The sequence below is a fragment of the Chelonus insularis genome, unplaced genomic scaffold, assembly GCF_013357705.1.
Source record: "Chelonus insularis isolate UGA/USDA-ARS -01 unplaced genomic scaffold, ASM1335770v1 contig_88_pilon, whole genome shotgun sequence".
NCBI classification, from domain to species: Eukaryota; Metazoa; Arthropoda; class Insecta; order Hymenoptera; family Braconidae; genus Chelonus; species Chelonus insularis.
In genome coordinates, this window is record NW_023276776.1 from 3,960,152 (window position 1) to 3,979,747 (window position 19,596).

General features: G+C 28.6%; 5 protein-coding genes across 10 annotated transcripts in view; 2 read left to right on the forward strand and 3 right to left on the reverse strand.

Moving 5' to 3' along the window:
- Window positions 1-239: 239 nt before the first annotated feature.
- Window positions 240-2,567, reverse strand: mldr (mitochondrial ribonuclease P catalytic subunit). The gene is made up of 5 exons (XM_035090780.1): window positions 2,315-2,567; window positions 1,378-2,232; window positions 1,032-1,287; window positions 798-934; window positions 240-694 (listed from the first exon to the last, which is right to left on the reverse strand). Exons 2-5 carry the CDS (start codon window positions 2,229-2,231, stop codon window positions 340-342), a joined length of 1,602 nt encoding a protein of 533 aa, XP_034946671.1. The 5' UTR covers window position 2,232; window positions 2,315-2,567; the 3' UTR covers window positions 240-339.
- Window positions 2,568-2,747: 180 nt separating this feature from the next.
- LOC118071586 (leucine-rich repeat-containing protein 58) lies at window positions 2,748-5,335 on the forward strand. 3 transcript variants are annotated; one of them, XM_035090784.1, is made up of 5 exons: window positions 2,750-2,926; window positions 3,028-3,369; window positions 3,572-4,293; window positions 4,379-4,568; window positions 4,655-5,335. In XM_035090784.1, the coding sequence occupies exons 3-5, from the start codon at window positions 3,601-3,603 to the stop codon at window positions 4,819-4,821; spliced, it is 1,050 nt and encodes a 349-aa protein (XP_034946675.1). In that variant the 5' UTR covers window positions 2,750-2,926; window positions 3,028-3,369; window positions 3,572-3,600; the 3' UTR covers window positions 4,822-5,335. The 3 variants fall into 3 exon arrangements, with proteins under 3 accessions (XP_034946678.1, XP_034946675.1, XP_034946677.1); XM_035090787.1 differs by lacking the exon at window positions 3,028-3,369 and having other exon boundaries at window positions 2,748-2,926; XM_035090786.1 differs by lacking the exon at window positions 2,750-2,926 and having other exon boundaries at window positions 2,982-3,369.
- On the forward strand, window positions 5,333-8,655 carry SrpRalpha (signal recognition particle receptor alpha). The gene is made up of 5 exons (XM_035090781.1): window positions 5,333-5,485; window positions 5,809-6,232; window positions 6,323-7,139; window positions 7,248-7,662; window positions 7,756-8,655. The coding sequence occupies exons 1-5, from the start codon at window positions 5,369-5,371 to the stop codon at window positions 7,879-7,881; spliced, it is 1,899 nt and encodes a 632-aa protein (XP_034946672.1). The 5' UTR covers window positions 5,333-5,368; the 3' UTR covers window positions 7,882-8,655.
- Rh50 (Rhesus blood group-associated glycoprotein Rh50) lies at window positions 8,058-11,770 on the reverse strand. 2 transcript variants are annotated; one of them, XM_035090782.1, is made up of 9 exons: window positions 11,337-11,770; window positions 10,052-10,238; window positions 9,754-9,904; window positions 9,532-9,679; window positions 9,214-9,432; window positions 8,899-8,981; window positions 8,657-8,800; window positions 8,345-8,510; window positions 8,058-8,252 (listed from the first exon to the last, which is right to left on the reverse strand). In XM_035090782.1, the coding sequence occupies exons 1-9, from the start codon at window positions 11,512-11,514 to the stop codon at window positions 8,089-8,091; spliced, it is 1,440 nt and encodes a 479-aa protein (XP_034946673.1). In that variant the 5' UTR covers window positions 11,515-11,770; the 3' UTR covers window positions 8,058-8,088. The 2 variants fall into 2 exon arrangements, with proteins under 2 accessions (XP_034946673.1, XP_034946674.1); XM_035090783.1 differs by lacking the exon at window positions 11,337-11,770 and adding an exon at window positions 10,926-11,110.
- Window positions 11,771-13,173: 1,403 nt separating this feature from the next.
- The window catches only part of Con (Connectin), a 57,384-nt gene continuing 50,961 nt past the window's right edge, over window positions 13,174-19,596 (reverse strand). For all 3 annotated transcript variants that reach the window (XM_035091226.1, XM_035091225.1, XM_035091224.1), the window contains 4 exons: window positions 18,433-18,926; window positions 14,505-14,681; window positions 14,278-14,420; window positions 13,174-13,916 (listed from right to left, as the gene is read on the reverse strand). In XM_035091226.1, coding sequence (XP_034947117.1) covers window positions 13,692-13,916; window positions 14,278-14,420; window positions 14,505-14,681; window positions 18,433-18,926 — 1,039 coding nt within the window. In that variant the 3' untranslated portion in view covers window positions 13,174-13,691. The remainder of the gene's footprint in view (window positions 13,917-14,277; window positions 14,421-14,504; window positions 14,682-18,432; window positions 18,927-19,596) is intronic.

A 19,596-nucleotide genomic window follows, 5' to 3' on the forward strand; every position in this document is an offset into this window, starting at 1 on the left:
GCCGCCATTTTAAATGCCATCTGATGGTGAAATTCTAAAAATAGACGCGCCAATATTCAAAACAAACCTTTAACTTATTTAAAGAGACTACGGTTTCTGTGACACCGCGCTTTTTTTTAACAGGTAAAATTTTATTCATCATTTTATTCTTATTTTAGTCCGTTTTATCGGAATTTATCATTATTTTGCGACGCCACGGAAATTATAGTCGTGGAAAAAAATAATTATTAAAATAAAAGTATGTCTAGAAATAAAAATTTTTATTCAAACCTTGATACAAAATATAAGCTTTAAGAAACTATCTTATGCTGTTATTTTGACTGATTAAAATTTTTCTGGTTACGACAAATTCTTGTTTTCAATTTTTTGTTTTATTCGTAAACACATCCAACTTTTTGGTAGTTCATTTTCAGAATTTTCAAGACTTTCACGGTATGGTATATGCCAACCTTTTTCATCTTTATGTAATGTTATAACATAAGGAGGGGGATAGATTATCTGCAAAACTGATACAGAACCGATCTGTTTATAATAGGGCATTATTTGATGAGTTAGTTGCCAATTTCGGAATATTCGCTTTATTTTGAGATCTGTTAAGATGAATTTATGATCACGTAGAAAATCTCGAGACATTATATATGTATCGCTGCCACTAACTAAAGCTGCATAGATGGTAAATAAATCGTCTTCAGACCTGTATTTTTATTTTCAAAAAACACAATATATCAATTGAACCGTATGGTTAGTATAAAAAATTCAGTATTATATAAATTAATTTCAAATATTAAGCTACTTACGTATTGTTAGTTAAAAATAAAAAGCTATTGTTTTCTATAATATTCATTTCTTTTCTTGACCACTTTAACATATGTCTCTTTCCCAATATAAAAATTCGTTTTTTTTGTTCACGCAAGAGAGTAACTATTTTTCTCAGCTAAAAAATAAGTATTCTAGTAAACTTTTGATTATTTCTATCTATGATAAATTTGAAGAATTTAGTAATAATTTTAATATAAATATTAATATTATACCTCTTTTGCTCGTTCAGTAGGCATTTTAGATTTACGATTCAAAGAGTAAGCAGCATTTAATCCATCAATAACCACATCATAAGGCTTAGTCTCGTCGATGTATTTTAAAAATTTATTCAATTCTGTTGGTGTAGTATTTTGAAAAACATCTTTTCCTACAATTGCATTATTTAGGATATATTTTATTAATGCCTTATGATCTTCTTCACTCATTTCAAAACGAGGCATAGAAGTATGGCAACATCCACACGCACCGCTATAAAATAAAATTACAAGGTAATAATTTGATGAAGTTTTTACATACTATGAAGATTTGGAAGAAAAAGTGGAAAGTACGAAAACTTACTCCTTATCAACAGTTGTAGATGCATAATTCCAGTTCCCAGTATTACTAAGATATTGCATAAATGCCATAATAATGGTTACGTGAGGATATATATCATGTCTTACCCAAAAATCAAACATTTTTTCTATAGCTTCTTTCGATTCATCGAAAGTATGATAATGTCTTTGACAGAACTGTATATAAGCTACGTAAACCTTTTTCTGTGGTCTTTGATCAGGTCTTGTTTGTTCCAAATATCTCCAGGCAATTTCTGGTTCATTATTGTTAAAAGCTGCTGTTATAATTGATGTATAAGCAATAGTTGAAAAATTACCAAGTTTTCTGCTCTCTTCAAATATATTGATAGCTTCTTTCCATCTATTTGTTAATGATAAAGCAAGAATGCACCCTTCAGCAGTTTTAGAATCAAGAACATCATATTTTTTTCTAATGTCATCATAAAATTGAAAAATTCGCTTTACATCTTCAGAATCTAGAGTTTGTTTATAATTGCTTAATAATATAAAATATTTTACAATTGAAGCAATATTCAAATCTTGCTTCCTTTCATCTACTAAATAACTGATATAATTTAATGCTAAAAATTGTTTGTTAGCTTCACAACATCGATTAATAATAATATTATCAACATTGAATTCATTAACAGTGCTGACAGTAGTTAATACTTCTTCACGAACGGTTGACCATTTTTTACCATCTATTTGCTCATTATTTTCAAGTAATCGATTTAATGTTAATTGATTTGTACGTTTTATTATGGACTGCAAATCAATTTGCCTTGAAAAAAATGATTGTTGTGATTTGGGTAGCCGTAACAGTAATAAATTACTCCCAAGAAGTTTGCGTACAGCCATTCTGTAAAAAATAAGGATTTATTTATTTTTTTATAAAATTACATTTAATTTCTTGATAATTTTTTATAAATATATTTGTTTACTGTTATTGTATTAATTATCTTCTATCTCTAATAAAGTATTCAAACGAGATTTAAGCATAACCTAGAATCTAACATGCCACATAATCACATGTTTCACATTAAGAATACAATGATTTATTAACTTAAAAAATGTAACTGATTTTTTAACAATCCATCGTTATTATTATATCAATTTCGCTTGATAGTAATATCAATTATCTGTTAAAATAAACAAAAATATTATAAAGTAATTTACATAAGTACTTAACTTGGATTGTGTATTAAAAAGCTTTCTATTGACTAGTTGAGTTAATATACTCGATAGGCGCGAATTTTTAGCAAACTTTGAAGTATAAAAAGATGTACGTCCATATTAATTGATAAGACTATGGTAGTAATGTTGCAATAAATCAATGAATAATTTTTATTAGAAAAAATTCTTTGCAATTTATTTGAAGTGAAGGTTTTTCATCATAAATATTCATTACTATAATTATTATTGGTATTATGATCACAGCTATTTTAATCAATTAAAATGTTTATTGTAAAATTTGACCTTTCAAATCGAGTGATCAAAAAACACCGTGAAGTTTTGATGAATAAAAGATAATAACGATAAGTTTACATATTTAGGTAACTATACTGTTAGTCGATTTTATAATAGGAATATATATTAAAAATACATTTTATTAATTATAAAGTTATAATTATATATTGCATTCATGATTATCCAGTAAAAAGTTGGATTTTTTTCTTAAAATAACTTCACATAACCTCAATTCAACGATGACGTTTTCATACTTATAAAGAAAAAAATGAAATAACGTTGAAATTGAAGTGATGTCGTTACTGCAAAGATTCTTATAATTGATAAGACGACTTGGATAAAAATAAAGCTCTCTGGCAATAGTCTTTTATTCAGTGAGACTTCGTGTTTGAGATATAATGTGGTTACATCAATTCAAAATTTATGGAGAGTTGTATATTTTATAAATAAATTGGTGATTTCCAGTTATTTAATGTTTATTGAAAAATTTTTATTAAGGAAAATTAAATGAAAAAAATTTCAAGATCAGGTAAATCATATTTTTTATCAAAAATGTTAAAATTTTCTTATTTTTGATTCAGGTTTTTTGATAACAACATTTTCTACAATGACTTTTCATTATTGCAGACAATAAAAATTTATCGATAAAAATTTTACAAGTCATAATTATATTTCATGTAAATTAGTATTTATATTATTTTATTCTAAATAAATTATTATTATATTTTTAGCTCAATAATATAGGACAATATTGTAAAAAATGGAAAATTATACATCAGACTCAAGTGATTCAGATTCTGGGTCAAAAACTCTAGATTTATCGTACTTGATGTTGGATTTAAAACTCTTGGATCAGCACCTGAACAAAGAAACAAAAGATGCTAAGAAGATAGAAATTATTTTAATTCATCAAAATCGGATTGAAAAAGTTCCACAAACTATAACGAAATTTACCAATCTTCATACATTAGATATCTCTCATTGTAATCTTACTTCTTTACCAGATTTCATTGGTGATTGTCCATTAACTTGTCTCATTGCAAAGCAAAATTGTTTAACCAATGAATCTTTACCAAAGACATTTGATAATTTTCCTATATTACGAGAATTAAATTTAAGTGGCAACAGATTGACAGAATTTCCCGAACAGATTGTTCCATTAAGTGAATTGAAATATTTGTATCTTGGTGGAAATAGTATTACAGAAATAAGCAAAGACATATGGAAAATGCACAAATTAAAAATACTTTCAATGGGTGGAAATAAATTGACTGAAGTTCCTGCTAGTCTTGGAGGATTAACATCTTTAAGTGCTTTAATATTATGTGATAATATGTTAGAAAATTTGCCTTCTTCTATAGCAAATTTGAAAAACCTCAAATCCTTGTTGCTTCATAAAAATCGCTTAAGAACTTTACCCACAGAAATTATCACATTGAAAGGCTTAACAGAAGTAAATAATTTTTTTTTATTTCATATAATTAATGCACAAAACTTAAAAAAGAAACATTACAGAGTAATGATATCTATTGTTGCAGCTTTCGTTACGTGACAATCCATTAGTTGTAAGATTTGTAACAGATATGACCCATAATCCACCTTCGTTACTTGAAATTTCGGCACGTGTGATAAAAACTATTAATATTAGTTACGAGAATGGAAATTTACCGAGAACTCTAATTGATTATCTCAACAGTGGACACCGTTGTGTCAATCCAAAATGTCAAGGTAATATTTTGAAAAATATAATAACCACTTTCTTCTTGTGTATTATGTAGCGAGATAATTAACTCTATGGAATTTATTTTTTTTAGGAGTTTTTTTTGATAACAGAGTTGAGCATATTAAATTTGTTGACTTTTGTGGAAAATATCGTTTACCTCTTCTTGAATATTTATGCAGTAGTAAATGTATTGGACCTTCTGACACTGAAGAAGAGGTTGTCAGTGGTGCAATGATTCGAAAAGTCCTCCTAGGATAAAAGTTTTTATAATTTTATTAATTATTACTTCAATCATGATTAGATAATGATACTACTTAACTCCTACATAAAAAATACTTTATGTAAGAGTTTAATAATATTCTGAGTGAAATCGAGTTGAATAGAATTATTAAACGGTATTATAAGAGTTTCATTTTTACAAAACAAAAATATAAAGTAATTATTTTGATTTTGTTATATAATATATAAAAATATATCAATATTTTTCTAAAACATAAAAATATTTCTCAAGTTGTTGGATACAAAAAATCCTTCTTAGTAAAAAATTTATTATTATGTAAGAAAATTTGAATCATTTAAATTAAAATGAACGTACGCGCGCTTTTTGATGACTCAATTCCTCTTCCGGGAATATGACGTGTACAAAAAACATATGGATGTAGGAGAAAGACAACACACAAGACATTTAATACACATAAAGTGTAACAGCTGTAGGTTAGCTCCAATAATCAAAAAATAATACATAAGAAAAATAAAACGAATTAAAAACATTTTAATAGAAGATTAAAAATTTATTGTTATCATAATGTTAGATTTATTTACTATATTTAGTAAAGGTGGGATTGTTTTGTGGTGTTTTCAAAGTACTTCACAAGTATTTACACCTAGTGTAAATGCACTTATTAGAAGTGTCATACTGCAGGTAATAAATTATTTGATATTTATACCATATTTTTTTAGTATAAAAATCTTATAACTTTATTACAGATTTACATAAGGTATTATTTGTATGTTACTATGAATTCATAAGAGTTTTTAGGTTAGACAGCACGTTAATTTGATTAAACATATGTGTAGAGTAGGTTTGGATGACTTGAAATTTGCTTGTCATTTGAATTATTAAATATTTATAAGGATACTGATTATTGAATACATTGGAAAAATTTTTTTCAAGTATATGTAAATATTTTTAGAATTACTTAATACCATCTTAACTAAGAACACAATTTTTTTTATAATTTACAGGAACGTACAGGGGTTAATTCTTTTGAATATGAATCACTTCGTCTGCAATATAAGCTCGACAATGAGTTTGAACTTGTTTTTGTTGTGGCTTATCAAAAAATACTACAATTATCCTACGTAGATAAATTTTTAAATGATATTCATTTAGAATTCAGAGATAAATTTAAGAATCAATTAGAAAAAGCTCAATTATGCTTTAATTATAGCTTTGATGATAATTTTAAATGTACTTTAGCTGCTGCTGAACAATGGGGTAAACAGCAAGCTAAATTACCAAAACGAATGCGAACATTCGATGAGAGTATGAAGTCAAAAAAGACTGTTGCTAGCATGATTGAAAGAAAAGATGATAAAGATAATAAAAAACAACAACAGCAGTCAAACAAAAAGAAAAAAGGAGTTACTGATAACGGCGACATTGAATGTAAGTAATAATTGTATCTAATATTTTTTCAAATGATTAAGTAGTAATAAATAGATAAGAGTAATGAATATGGTTCGTGACTGATTTCAGTGGAATTTCAAGAACACCAAACAAGTAATGGAATAGACGGTATGGTAAATAATGAAAAAGAAAATGATAATTCTGATACTTTGATTGTAAACCGTATGAAGCTCGCGCAGAAATTGAATACTATCAAGAAAAAATCTGAAAAACAAAAAAGTCCTAAAGAAGAGAAAGCTGGAAAGAAGCCGCGAGTTTGGGAACTTGGTGGTACAAACAAAGATTTACCCAATTTAGAACGAACAAAAGACAAGCCTTCAGAGTCTAATGAGCAAATACAAGCTAATACTGCTCTTATTGGACAAATGAAAGGAGCCATTCGTGATATAGAAGTTGAAAGCGACTCAGAAGATGAAATAGAACAGGCTCCTGTAAAAAATAAAACTCAAGCTAATAAATCAGCTGGAGGAATGTTTTCAATGTTGAAAGGTTTGGTTGGTAATAAACAATTAAAATCAGAAGATTTGAATCCCATTCTTGATAAGATGAAAGATCATTTAATTTCAAAAAATGTTGCTGCTGAAATTGCAATTAACCTTTGTAATTCAGTACGTACCAAACTTGAAGGAAAAGTTCTTGGTACATTTGAAAGTGTGGCAAGCACTGTAAAATCTACTTTAACTGAATCATTAGTACAAATTTTATCACCGAAACGAAGAGTTGATATATTAAGAGATGCTTATGAAGCTAAAAAAAATAAAAGACCATACGTAATGTCTTTTTGTGGGGTTAATGGTGTTGGCAAATCAACCAATTTGGCTAAAATTTGCTTCTGGTTGATAGAAAATAATTTCCGTGTTTTAATTGCAGCTTGTGATACATTCCGGTTAGTATTTATTGTTGATTTTAATTTAAAAAATCTTATTAATACCAAATTTCTTGATAAACGTGAAGTAAAACACAGAAAGATTATTAAAGTCAATTAAAATTACAGAGCTGGTGCAGTCGAACAGCTGCGTACTCATATGCGTCATTTAAATGCATTACATCCACCAGAAAAACATGGAAACCTCACTATGGTTGAATTATATGAGAAGGGATACGGGAAAGATGCAGCTGGTATTGCTATGGAAGCAATTCGTTACGCAAGAGATTCAAGATTTGATATTGTTTTAATAGATACCGCTGGAAGAATGCAAGACAATGAACCTTTGATGCGTGCTCTTGCTAAGTTGATAAAAGTTAACGAACCAGACCTCGTTTTATTTGTGGGCGAGGCTTTAGTAGGGAATGAGGCTGTTGATCAGTTAGTGAAATTCAACCGAGCTTTAGAAGACTATAGCAACTCTGAAAATCCTCGAATTATCGACGGAATTGTTTTAACAAAGTTTGATACGATTGACGACAAGGTTAGTATTTAATTAAAAATTATTTCAAAACTTCAAAGTAAAACTAAACTTCTAGATGTTTTTATTCATTTTTTTTTCCTTGTATTAACGTAGGTTGGTGCAGCTATTTCCATGACTTACATCACAGGCCAGCCAATTGTCTTTGTCGGAACAGGTCAAACTTATACAGATTTAAAAACACTCAATGCTAAGGCTGTGGTTCATGCGCTCATGAAATAAATTTACAATTAAATCCATAAAATTTGTGGCAAAAAATTTTTGAATCATTAAATTTGAAACAAATAACCAAGCAATAGATTTGTTTGTAAATATTTATTGATATAACTATATTTATATAAGACTTCCGCAGTATCATAAATTGTAATTATTTCAACAAAACTGAACCAAAATTTCAATATACGAATTATTATTGAGAAGGGATAAATTTTACATATTACTCATTACAATTTGTTCAACTCTTGTTATATTACTTTCTCGAGGTTTATGGGAAATTTCTTGTTCAGCATCATCTTCAAGTTCCCAATGGAAATTATCGTTAAATTTTTCGTCTTCCGTTACAATTCCACAAATATCCATACGTAAAATTATTCCTATAAAAAATACTAATTAATATAAATTTTTTACGTACGTAGAAACAATTTGATTCAATTTCTCCATAGTTAATAAGTCAAAATCACTTTACCTGTAATTAAACCGGATACTATAGCATTTGCAAGAGTTACAGCAAGTGCAGCTAATTGATAAACAGCTTGTTGACCACCAGTTCGATCAAGACCAGCACATATTCCTAAATTATCTCTTAATTCAATCAGCCTTCCACCTGAACTGGGAGCTCGCGCAGGAAATATCTGTCAAATTAAGATTTTGATTTTTCCTTTTTAACTTTAAATATCAACTTATTGAAACTATTGTACTGTTAAACAAGATATTTATAATAACATATTTATATAACAAAAAAAAATTTTGAAAATATTAAAAATTTGAAAGTTTAAACCTGGTATATTGAATCATTGTACATGTCTTCAGTAGCTATGCCTGCCATCAAAGCACCAAAAATTCCAGCAATTACTCCCGGCATTCCATGCAAGTTATGTACTCCGCACGTGTCATGAATTCTTAGTCGTTTTTGGATTAGTGGCTAGAAAAGTCATCAATAAGAAATATCTTCCTTCATCTACTTTAATTAAATTTATGATTACTCAATAATAGTAACAACAATTTTAATCGATAGCTTACAGTGAGATATTTGTATCCAAGAACACTCAAAACACCGGCTAATCCACCTAAAACTAATGCTCCAATTGGTTGACACATCATTCCTAAAATTTAACAATAAACAATGATTAAAATAAGAAACATTGAATGTTAATAAACTTACTGATTGATGAATAAATTTTCAAAAGAGGATTATGTTCTAAATTCATCAATGGCAATTCAAAGAGAAACTTGAGTATTAAATTTATCGATTAATTAATCCTTGTCAGTATGAATTGTGTATTAACTTCTCTAAATAATTGATTATAGTTGAGTTTGAAAAATCATAAATTTCACCTGCAGCAGTCCCAATGGCCACACCGCCCGCCAGTGTTGAATTTTGAATGTGGACCATGTTGAATTTATTTTGATTAGATACGAGAGCTGAAATAGCAAAGGACATCACACAACTTGCAACTATTGCAAGTAATGTATTTATGATGGCTCGTTGTTGGTCATCGCCTTGAAGAGTGGCACTATTGAAGGAAGGCCAGAAGAGCCATAGAAAAATTGTTCCTGTCCATAAAAGATTTCATTCGTCGATTAAATATGGATTAAGATCATATTAGTTTGTTATTGAAGATGATGCAATGAATTATTCGTAAATATTGTTACCAATCATAGCAAAAATATCAGATTGATACGTAGACCCTTCTAGATGATGCGCTTTAGGTTTCTCTTTCATCCCAAAAGCAAAACTCACAGCCAATCCAAAATAAGCTCCAAAGACGTGAACGAACATGCTCCCTCCAGTATCAACTGCCTGTGAAATTTGAGAAAAATCAATAATAATAAGGGAGCGAATGACTATGACAGTTGTAAAGAAAACATACATACCATAAAATAATACTCGCCAATGTATTTATTGACCGTGTACATTGCAAGTTCGACGATACCCATAAAGATAAGTTGCATATAGGTAGTTTTACCCAGAACCGCCCCCATAGAAATTAAAGGGGCTGCAACTGCTACATCAGCATTCAAAAGTCTACATAAAGAAGAATTATTTATTAAACTGCTAACGTTTCTGTTCTTGAGTTTTATTTGTCTGTTTAATTATCGATTAATACATCATTCTTGTCTCTTAATAATTTATTATAAGGATTTAGTTTTATTTATGTTTAAAGAAATTTACCCTATTAAAGATAGGGGAGCCTTCCCGTTCTTGCTAACATTGACGACTCCATCAAAGAGCAAAGCTACTTGAACGAGTATGGCGCCAACCAGAAATGTTAATCCAACTGCGCTCTGCCCATATCGTTTAGGAAAAGTCATTAGGAAGCCGAATCCAATCCATATCATGACGTGGATGTCTTGATACACTTAATTAAGATATACAATAGTAGATTAATCATAAGCTCATTCATAAAGGTCTGGATGTCAGAAGTTTTTTTTATAAGCAAAGAAAAAAACAGATTAAAAATTTTTTAATGAATAAATATTTTAATTAAATTTTAGAATATTCTCTGAATAAGTTATTTTTGTTATTTAATTATTAAAATGAATTTTGTGTTGGTTTTATAATGTTATTATTATTCACAATAAATTCTTCTTTACAAAGTTTTTTTAAACTCTAATGACCTTTCATTTCGAGTTCATTGTTGACAAAAGAAATACCACATCTCGTTAATGTAGACTATATAGACATAAGTAACTAGTACCTATAATAGACGTTATGATATTGGGTCGAATAAGATCTAACTAAATGAGTCATTATGATCTCGTCACTAACATGCCACCAATTTACACCAACTAAGCTACTATTTTTACAAGTGAAGTTTTATTTAACTCTAGTAGTTTATTGATTCACTCAACAAAACCTGAAACTTACTTTTAAAGATGTGAATTTTTCATCAGCTTTTTAACTATATAACTAAGTTATTAAATCAAAAATTACAAAAAAAAGTGTTATAATAAATGTTGTCAATTTTTATCCAATTGAATAATATTTTCATTCATTCAACAATTTGTATTCACTATTAATGGAAGAAAAAATATAAGTAACTCACGTGGATAATTGAGTGGCAATGAAACAATTTTTCCATTTAAATGCGCCGAAAAACTATTCTCACTACGGGAAGCATTTGCTTCGGGTGCATAATCAAAGGTTGCTAAAAAGCCACAGACTAGAAACCCTTGAAGGAAACAAAGGATTATCCCAAGAGCAAGGCTAGTCGTCATATTGCAAACTCAAGTATCTCTACAATACTCTCGGCCTTTTATTATAGGAGACTGAATAAATTTTTACTACTTCTCTTCAACAAATAACTCAAGACCTCAAGATCTCTCAAGACAATTTGCATTCGTTTTCATATCTGATCCAACAATCGAGTGAACACTTTTTAACTCATCTTACTCTCATTCAAAGTCTATAAAATGATTTTTAAAAATATCTCGGTTAGTAGTGGTACTATACTTACTTGGATAGACAGATGTGTCTTTTTGAATTTTATTTGATGCTTCAGAAGTAGCCTTGACCGTCACATTTCGTGGTGACACCTCGGGTCCATAGGCTGTGAATAATCCCATCAGTACCATCAGAATGACTTCAATAGCGATAAGACGCAGCACCTGGCTCTTTTCTGACCATCCGAACATAATTGTTTCCTAATGTTATCCACTTTCAATAATTTACTTTTTGTGACTGTTAAAAAGGAAGACACACTTATACAAATAATAGTTACTTTTTGATGATTTATCACTGAAGAAGACAATCAGAATCTATTTCAATCGTGTAAACCCACTTCTAAATCAGCTTTGATATCGTATCATCATCTGTACTAGACAGCTCTTTGAGAAAATTACTCAAGCGGATATACGCGATCCTCTTAATACCGATACTTCCGATGCACGATCAAGCTCGTTGTCCCTCACTAATGCACTTTGCTTGCTCGACGTCATGTATTCATAACTACTTATCCATATTTATTTTGTCCTTGTCATAAAAAATATTTTATATTTAAAAATTTTATTGAGTAATGACAAAATATCTTTTGAATTTTAACAGAATCTCTTTATTGATATAATATTAAATGATTTATAGATATGACAAATGGAATTTTATATTCAGTTTTATTGGCTGTGAACTAATTTTGATTCATTCCAAGTGGTCCTGATGAGAACTTGTCTATGACACGCGAACATTGATCACTGAACATGGATGTCTTTTGTGCAGGATATTTCAAAGAGAAATATCGACATCTGCTACTACTCTAACGATCGATTTATTTTATAATTCATCATCTTAGACATTTATAACTAATTTAATTATAAATTTATGAAAGGAGAAACTTTTCATTCTTCTTTAACTTATTTAATTTAAATGAATAATTTTGACATACCTTCTAAATTGTAATCAAATTTGAAGATTTGTTTCTTTTAACAATTTTTTATTTAATAAAAATTAATAGCTTATTGAAAAATCATTACACTTTTATCAATAGATACATTATTTTTTTTAAAAATTATAAGCTATTCTAATTCCGTTCAGTAATTCAAGGAGAATTATTAAATAATCTGTATTGATAGAATTTTTTACTACAGATAGGCACCAAAAGTGACTAGTCTCGATTCTACTGCATACAAGTAAGAATATTTCTGTGCATAAATAAAATTCAGCTCATCATAAATAAAGCATTCTTTCTTGGTATTTTTACAACATTCAAATGCAAATTAATATTTTATCAGTTAATTTTTTACTTATGATGAAAAAAATAGATATTTATTAGCAGAAAAATTCTGTTTATTAGATGTAAAATGAAGGCTAGTCTTTTTTCTAGCTAAAAAATTAACTCATTGTGAGGTTTATTTGAATAATTCATTTTTAAATAATTAATTTCTTTATTCTTAAATTACATAGTCAATTATAAATAAAATACTAAAAGTAATGAAAATTAAAAATTATTGAATGTACGATATTTAAATTAATTTATTTATTTATGTTACTTTAGATTAATCGTATAGAAAAATTATATATATATATGTATATATGTATATATATATATATTAGGTTGTGAAATATTACAATAATAACTATCATTTGATATTGAATACCTTAACGACATTTCGAGACAATTATTAGTCGCTAAGATTTGTTTAATAATTTTACATTTGACTCTAAAATAAATAAAAGAATTTAAATACAATTATTATTATTATTAAATAACAATTATTATAATGACTAAATATAGCGAAATTTATCTTGAAGCTACATTGTCAAGAAGCGACTGATAACAATTATCAAAGATTTCACCCGAAAGTCATTAGAGTATTCAAATTATTATATTATAATCATTTATATTAAAGTGAATATTGTACTTCAACATTCTTCAGTGATTTATCTAATAATAATTATAATGAATGATTTTAAATTACTATAAAATATTGATGTACAAATGGCAAAAAAGAGTTAATTGGCAATAGATTAACTATTAATTTCTTTAGTCTACCTTGGAGTCCAGGACAGATTGAATGAATGATCTTAATTATTAATATGGCACTGGCCAAGTGAAAATACTAAATGCACTGGTCGATACTTTACATTCATAATTCATTAAGATAATTTAATCAATAATGACAATCACTCAAGCACAGAAATGATATCAGATTGAGCAATGAAAATAAATTGCTCTTAGAAAATCAAGCAACTTTAATGATTATTATGTTCTCATTTTTTTCATCATTATTTTCCTTGATTATACTTTAAGTTTATTTGGCATTATTTGTGCAGAGATTGATGCACGATTGATGATTCATTGAAGATGAAAAAGCATATTTTACACAAGAAGCAACGGAGCAAAAAGAAGGAGCCATTGACCTATCGTGACTACGTGTTGTATATGGGTAGAAGCTTCTGAGGCGACAGCTGCATTTTCCCGACGATTCGAGGGTTGCTCAGAGGCCAATGGATCATCCCTCGATTGTTCCGGACACGGGAGTTTCTCTAGCTTCAGCTCAAAGAGATGTTTTATATATCCCATTCTTCCATCAACTAACTGGAGCTATGAATAGAAACAATTCAAGAATTTTTCGTTTATATTTTTTCTATAATACCGTTACCTATTGATGTTAACGAAAAAAGTAAAAAAAAAAAACATTCTTTTAGGTGAAAAGATGATTTCATTCAATGTCTTCAATAAATGTAACTTTTTTTGGATTATTTTTTAAATTAATCTTAATCTTGGGTAAAAAAACTTTCTTTCCAATTAAATTAATTTACTGAAGAGCTAAAAAAGTAAATATTAGCCAACGAGAAGTTAACGTTTGTTCTCCTTCTATCCATTTAGAGTATATTTCTCTTTTCTGTGTGGTTGGAGTGTGTTCATGAGTATATGTAAGAGAAAAATAATTGTTTATCAATACCTTGGCATTGTTTGTCTTCGATGGTGAGTCTGGGTAATCTTCGTAATAATCGTTGTCGCTTTTATTATTGTCGTCCATGTAGCTGGCTGTCTCATGCTGTACGTGATGTCTTTCCCTCGACTTATTGACGTCGAGAATTTCCCCTAGAATACACATGAATTATTCTCTCGTTAATCACTATCATATATAGTCTTGTTCGTATACGTATCTAAGTGTATAATTCTCACCAGTACTTCCTCCAGCCGTTCCAGTTTTAACTTCTTTAGCGTCAGTGTGAGTGCTTATATTTTTAGCTTCGCGGAAACATGTCAAGAAATCAAGAGAATCCTTTAATTTCTGGTTGATTGTTTCATTTTTCAATCCTTCTATCCATGCCAGGTTGCAATCGCAAATTAGTTTATTATCTGAAATGGAAATAATTCGATATTAATATCAAATAAATTTATGTATTACTCTCAGAGTTTTCCAGTTTTCATGCTAATATTAAACTATGAAAATTTTTATTTTACTTCAGGATATTTTTTATTTGTTTTTTTTTTGCTCTTTAAAGTTGCAACTTGTTGGCTGTATATGTGTACGAATGAAATTGCTTGTGTCAATTCATTATTCATCCAAATATGTCGAACCGTATGTGCTCTTATATTCATTGTGACTTCCAATACATGGAAAATTTTTGTCTTCTTAACTTAGGTCACAATTTTTTTATTTTTATTTCTATTATTAGACTAGTGAATAATATTGGAATTATATTTAGTTTAATTTTAAATTATTAATTTTAAATTAATTTGTTAATTTCAATTGAAAGTTTACTTCTAAATAATTATTCAAAAAATTAATTAATGAATCATTTCGACACGAATGTCAGATAATAAGTAAATATTAATTGTAATGAATAATGAATAAATTGATTAGCATTGCAAACTTGCATTTACTATTATACTGAATTGTACATATTGAAAGAATGAAAGGTTGAAAATTTTACGATCAATGTTTAAATTTTTTATCTACTGCGAACTGTATTTCATATTTAACAAAAAAAAAAATGTCTAAGCTCCAAAAAGTATCATATGGAATGAATGCACCATTTTTCGATATTTCCATTTATTATCTGATATGAAAAATGGTTTTTATTTCGAAGTAAGTAAAAAATAAGTATATTTACAAATGGCACCGTAAACTAGCTATTAATTTATGTTTTTTTTTGTTTGATATGAATTAAAGCAAATCAATATTTGAAAAAGCTGAAGTAGTACTCCATAAAAGTGAAGTGTACATAAGTGCGATCTCGAAGGTTTGAGGAGAAAAGTGGACAAGATTTTAGATTGGAGATGTTATTTTTTAAAGGGTGTTAGTGTGGTCGTAGTGGTCAACAGTATAGGGAGATGAGAATAAAACATGAAGATCTGTTGAAATTATTCCATTTTCACTCTGTGTACTTTACCATACACCGTGAGTTTCAGCGAAATAAATTTTTTTTAAATTAAATATAGAAATGCAAATTATAATATTTAAATATCTACTGAAAAATAATATACGAATTAATGTAAAATGGTGAAAAGTGGTATAGCTCTATCTACTTCATTTTTAGAATTGATTAAATATCCATGTCATGATATTCTGGTGATTATTGATATTTTATTATAGAAGAAATATAACAATACTGGTTAATAAATAAATTAAATTAAAAACAAATTTATTTATGAAATTGTTATTAAATCTTTTTAAAATAATTGATGAAAAAACAAATTTTAATGTCATTAATTTATCTAAAAACGAAACAAAATTTAAATATTATAAATTTAGAGGTTTTTTCACATAAATCATTCCTTCAAATAATATTTAGTAAACAAGAGAAAATAGATAGTAACATTTTTCCTGGAATATTTTATTTTCTTATGATAGAATTAATTTTCTTTCATCGCATCTATCTCCATAGCTACCTTGGAAACTGAATGAAAAGATACCGTCATTTCTGTGTCGAATTTTATTTAGATTTATTTTACTATTGAATCAAATAAAATAATTAAACAATAACTGGAAATATTAATGAAAATGAATAAAATAAAGAAAAATGTTGCGTATAATTGACAATTGGTTGAATGAATCCTATTTTATTATATATGTAAGCAATGCGTTGCACCCTTGCGGGCTAGATATTTCCTGCGTAAGCTTCCCTACGTAATACTGGCCTGAGGCTCTTAGAAATTTATATGGCGAATGGCAGTGAGGACGCATCAGAGCTCGGCAGTCTTTACGCCTTGCAGGCTATAGAAGCTACACGAGAGGTTCTTTTATACAGTATGTATGTAGAAATACAAGAAAAGAGGGAGAAATTGGAAAAAAAAATTGAGGAGAAACCTTTTTTCCTCGAATACTCATTCAGGTAAATAGCAAACGGCATCAGCACCGGACGTCATTGTGACCTCAGAACGAACAGCCAGGTGGTCTCCGGCTTTTTATTCAGATGGTTTGTTGTTGATGGTCAAAGTGGCACACATAAAAATATCTTGACAGTGGTGTCCACGTTTTTGCAACGCATTAGAAGCTTGTATGAGGAAAACGATTTGTTTGATTGTTTAATGAGAAAGATAAAATGAAATAGAATGCCTTTGGCGACTTAAAAGTGGCTATGGGGATTGGAAAAGATAGACAGACCAAGCAAAAGCAGACAGGAAGGGGTGTTCCCGGTAGGGAAGCAGACTACCACGCCTCCGACCCTGAAATTTCATCCCCTAAATGATTAAAACCTAATATAGGGGCACGCCTACTACGCGATGGAGCTTCGTGAAAGTTCACCCTCTCCTGTTGCAAACAAGTTCACTTTCTGTCAAATTATATCCTGCAGTACCAAGTGATGTAATTTTAGAAAAAATAATAAACTCTGAATAAAAAGAATTTTTAACCCTCTATTACGTTCCATTTTCTCTTTCGTTATTATGCATGGATTATATATATTTCCACAGGTTCATAATGCTTACTGTCCGCTGGATAACAGTGTAAGTAATGCACTTGAAGGGTAGAATTGGAAATTGTTTTAATCATAACATTTCAGTCATATAATTATAGATAATTGATCTACTTGGAGAGTCATGGAGACAATGTGGGACATTTTAACCCTTCATTTGAAGTATTAAGCATGCTTAATCGGAACATTATTTTCGTCAAAAATTTTTGGAGCAACTTTAATCACTTCTATCAATCGAAGTAGAATAAATATGCAATTTATAAATGAAAAATTCATATTTTAATTGATTGGAATATTTTTATGATATCATTACCTTAATTAAATTCTTGAAAGTAAATTATGCAAATAGTTAATTATTTTATCCATCTATCTCTAAATTTTTTGTTATTATTCATCCAAATGGATAATTTCAATATTTATGAATTCCAATAGAGAATTGTGAATATAATAAAGTATGAATTATTTTGAAATTTTTGAAAACTTTATGATACCATTGATAGAACAATTTAACTTGATTTTTTTCTTTATTAAACAGAAAATTATTTGTTTTAATCAAAATTAAATTATTGTACCGATCATATAACATGACAGTAAAATATTATCTTTTTTTTTGTAAAATAAAAAACAATAAACCTGAATCGATTGAAAAGTTAATCAACAGAAATTGGATTACATTTTGACAGCACAAAATGTGCATTGTTTTTCTTATCATTTTTTTTTAAAAAAAGTAAATAAAACATATTATTATTATCAATAACTTCTGACATTGTTCGACATTAAATATAAAATCTCAAATATTTTGATTCAGCCCCAACGAGATGTTTAGTAAAAAAAAATATACAAAAGGCAGAAGATCCAATTGTATTGAGAGATGCAAGGTTGAGTATATATAATATAGTAGCTTCTACATCCTACGAGAATGTGAATCAAAGTGAAAGGAATAGGAGTAGGGTGGGAGAAAAAATATGCGGAAAAGGGTTTGTGAATTCGATCCCTCTACGTAAATGTAAAATCAACGGGTTATTGTTCTCTGTTGGACTTGCTGCATCGTATGGGGTCCACTTTGGGGACTGGTTTACGTGCCGGTTCTATATGTACTCATGGTTATGAATAAAAACAGATGCAAGTAAGAATAAACATACAATTCATAATATCAAAATTATTGGGTAAAATAAACCTCAACAACTTACCTTCAAGATACAAGTAGCCGGTATCACCGTAAAAGTTTGTTACAATAGGTTTGATGTTGTCAAAGGTCATTGTGACCAAAGAATTATTTCGGAGATCCAGAAAATTGATGGCCGTAGCACCAGCAAAAACATCTGCCTCCAGCTGAGTCAGCTTATTGTCACTTAGTGACAATTTTCGTAGATTCCTCATCTTGTCAAAGGCATTTACCGAAATATATTCAATCATATTTCCATCCAGTTCCAACTCCCTCAACTCCGGCATCTCAACAAATGTGCTATCTCCTATCATAGAGATTTTATTCGACCTCAGTATCAATCTTATCAGTGATTTCAATCCATTGAAATTATCTGTAGTAATTACTGAGATGTTGTTGTCACTTAGCTCGAGTTCTTGAAGAGAAGTTAAATGCTTGAACGCTCGATCATGAAGGAACGTAATATTGTTACGGTTTATAAAGAGCTTCTTCAACACCGGAAGATGGACAAAGACCTCCCTAAAAAAAATTTATTGAAGCTTTAATCTCTAGTTTTTTTCACAGCTACTGAGGCGTTAATAGTAGTCATTTTTTTTTTTACAATTTATATGCTGTCATGGTTAAAATTATCCAAACTTCTTTGAAGGCTCATATAATATATACTGAACTATTCACCTTAGAAACATTTCAATGAATGCTCCCAAAAGAATACACCGAACGATTTCTAGAATTGACATATCGGAAGTTTCTATTCTCTCATTTGTATCGGATTCTGGTTAGTCAGTTACCGCTTACATAAATAAAAAAATCTGTTTTTTTGTTAAGATGAAAAAATAAGGGAATTTTATATTCATTTTTTGGTAGTTTTTTGTGATATTTTTGTAAAAGAACTTTTACGAGATATTTCATCAAGGTAGATGACCTCTTAGAATATTGAAATTATTTTAATTAAATTAATTCCAAAGTAAATTTATTCGAATATAAGATAGACATTTTGAAGAGTAAATTTGATGAAAGTATGTCTCCAATAATCAAATCATTTGTTTGATTGAATTGTCAATTAAAATTGGAAATTTTCTAATAATTTTTCAGCTGAAGATATCATAATTGAACATGTACGTAATTTTGACGAGATATTTATAAATGTGAACAAATATCATGTTATTTTATTTTTGTTATTTTTATTTTA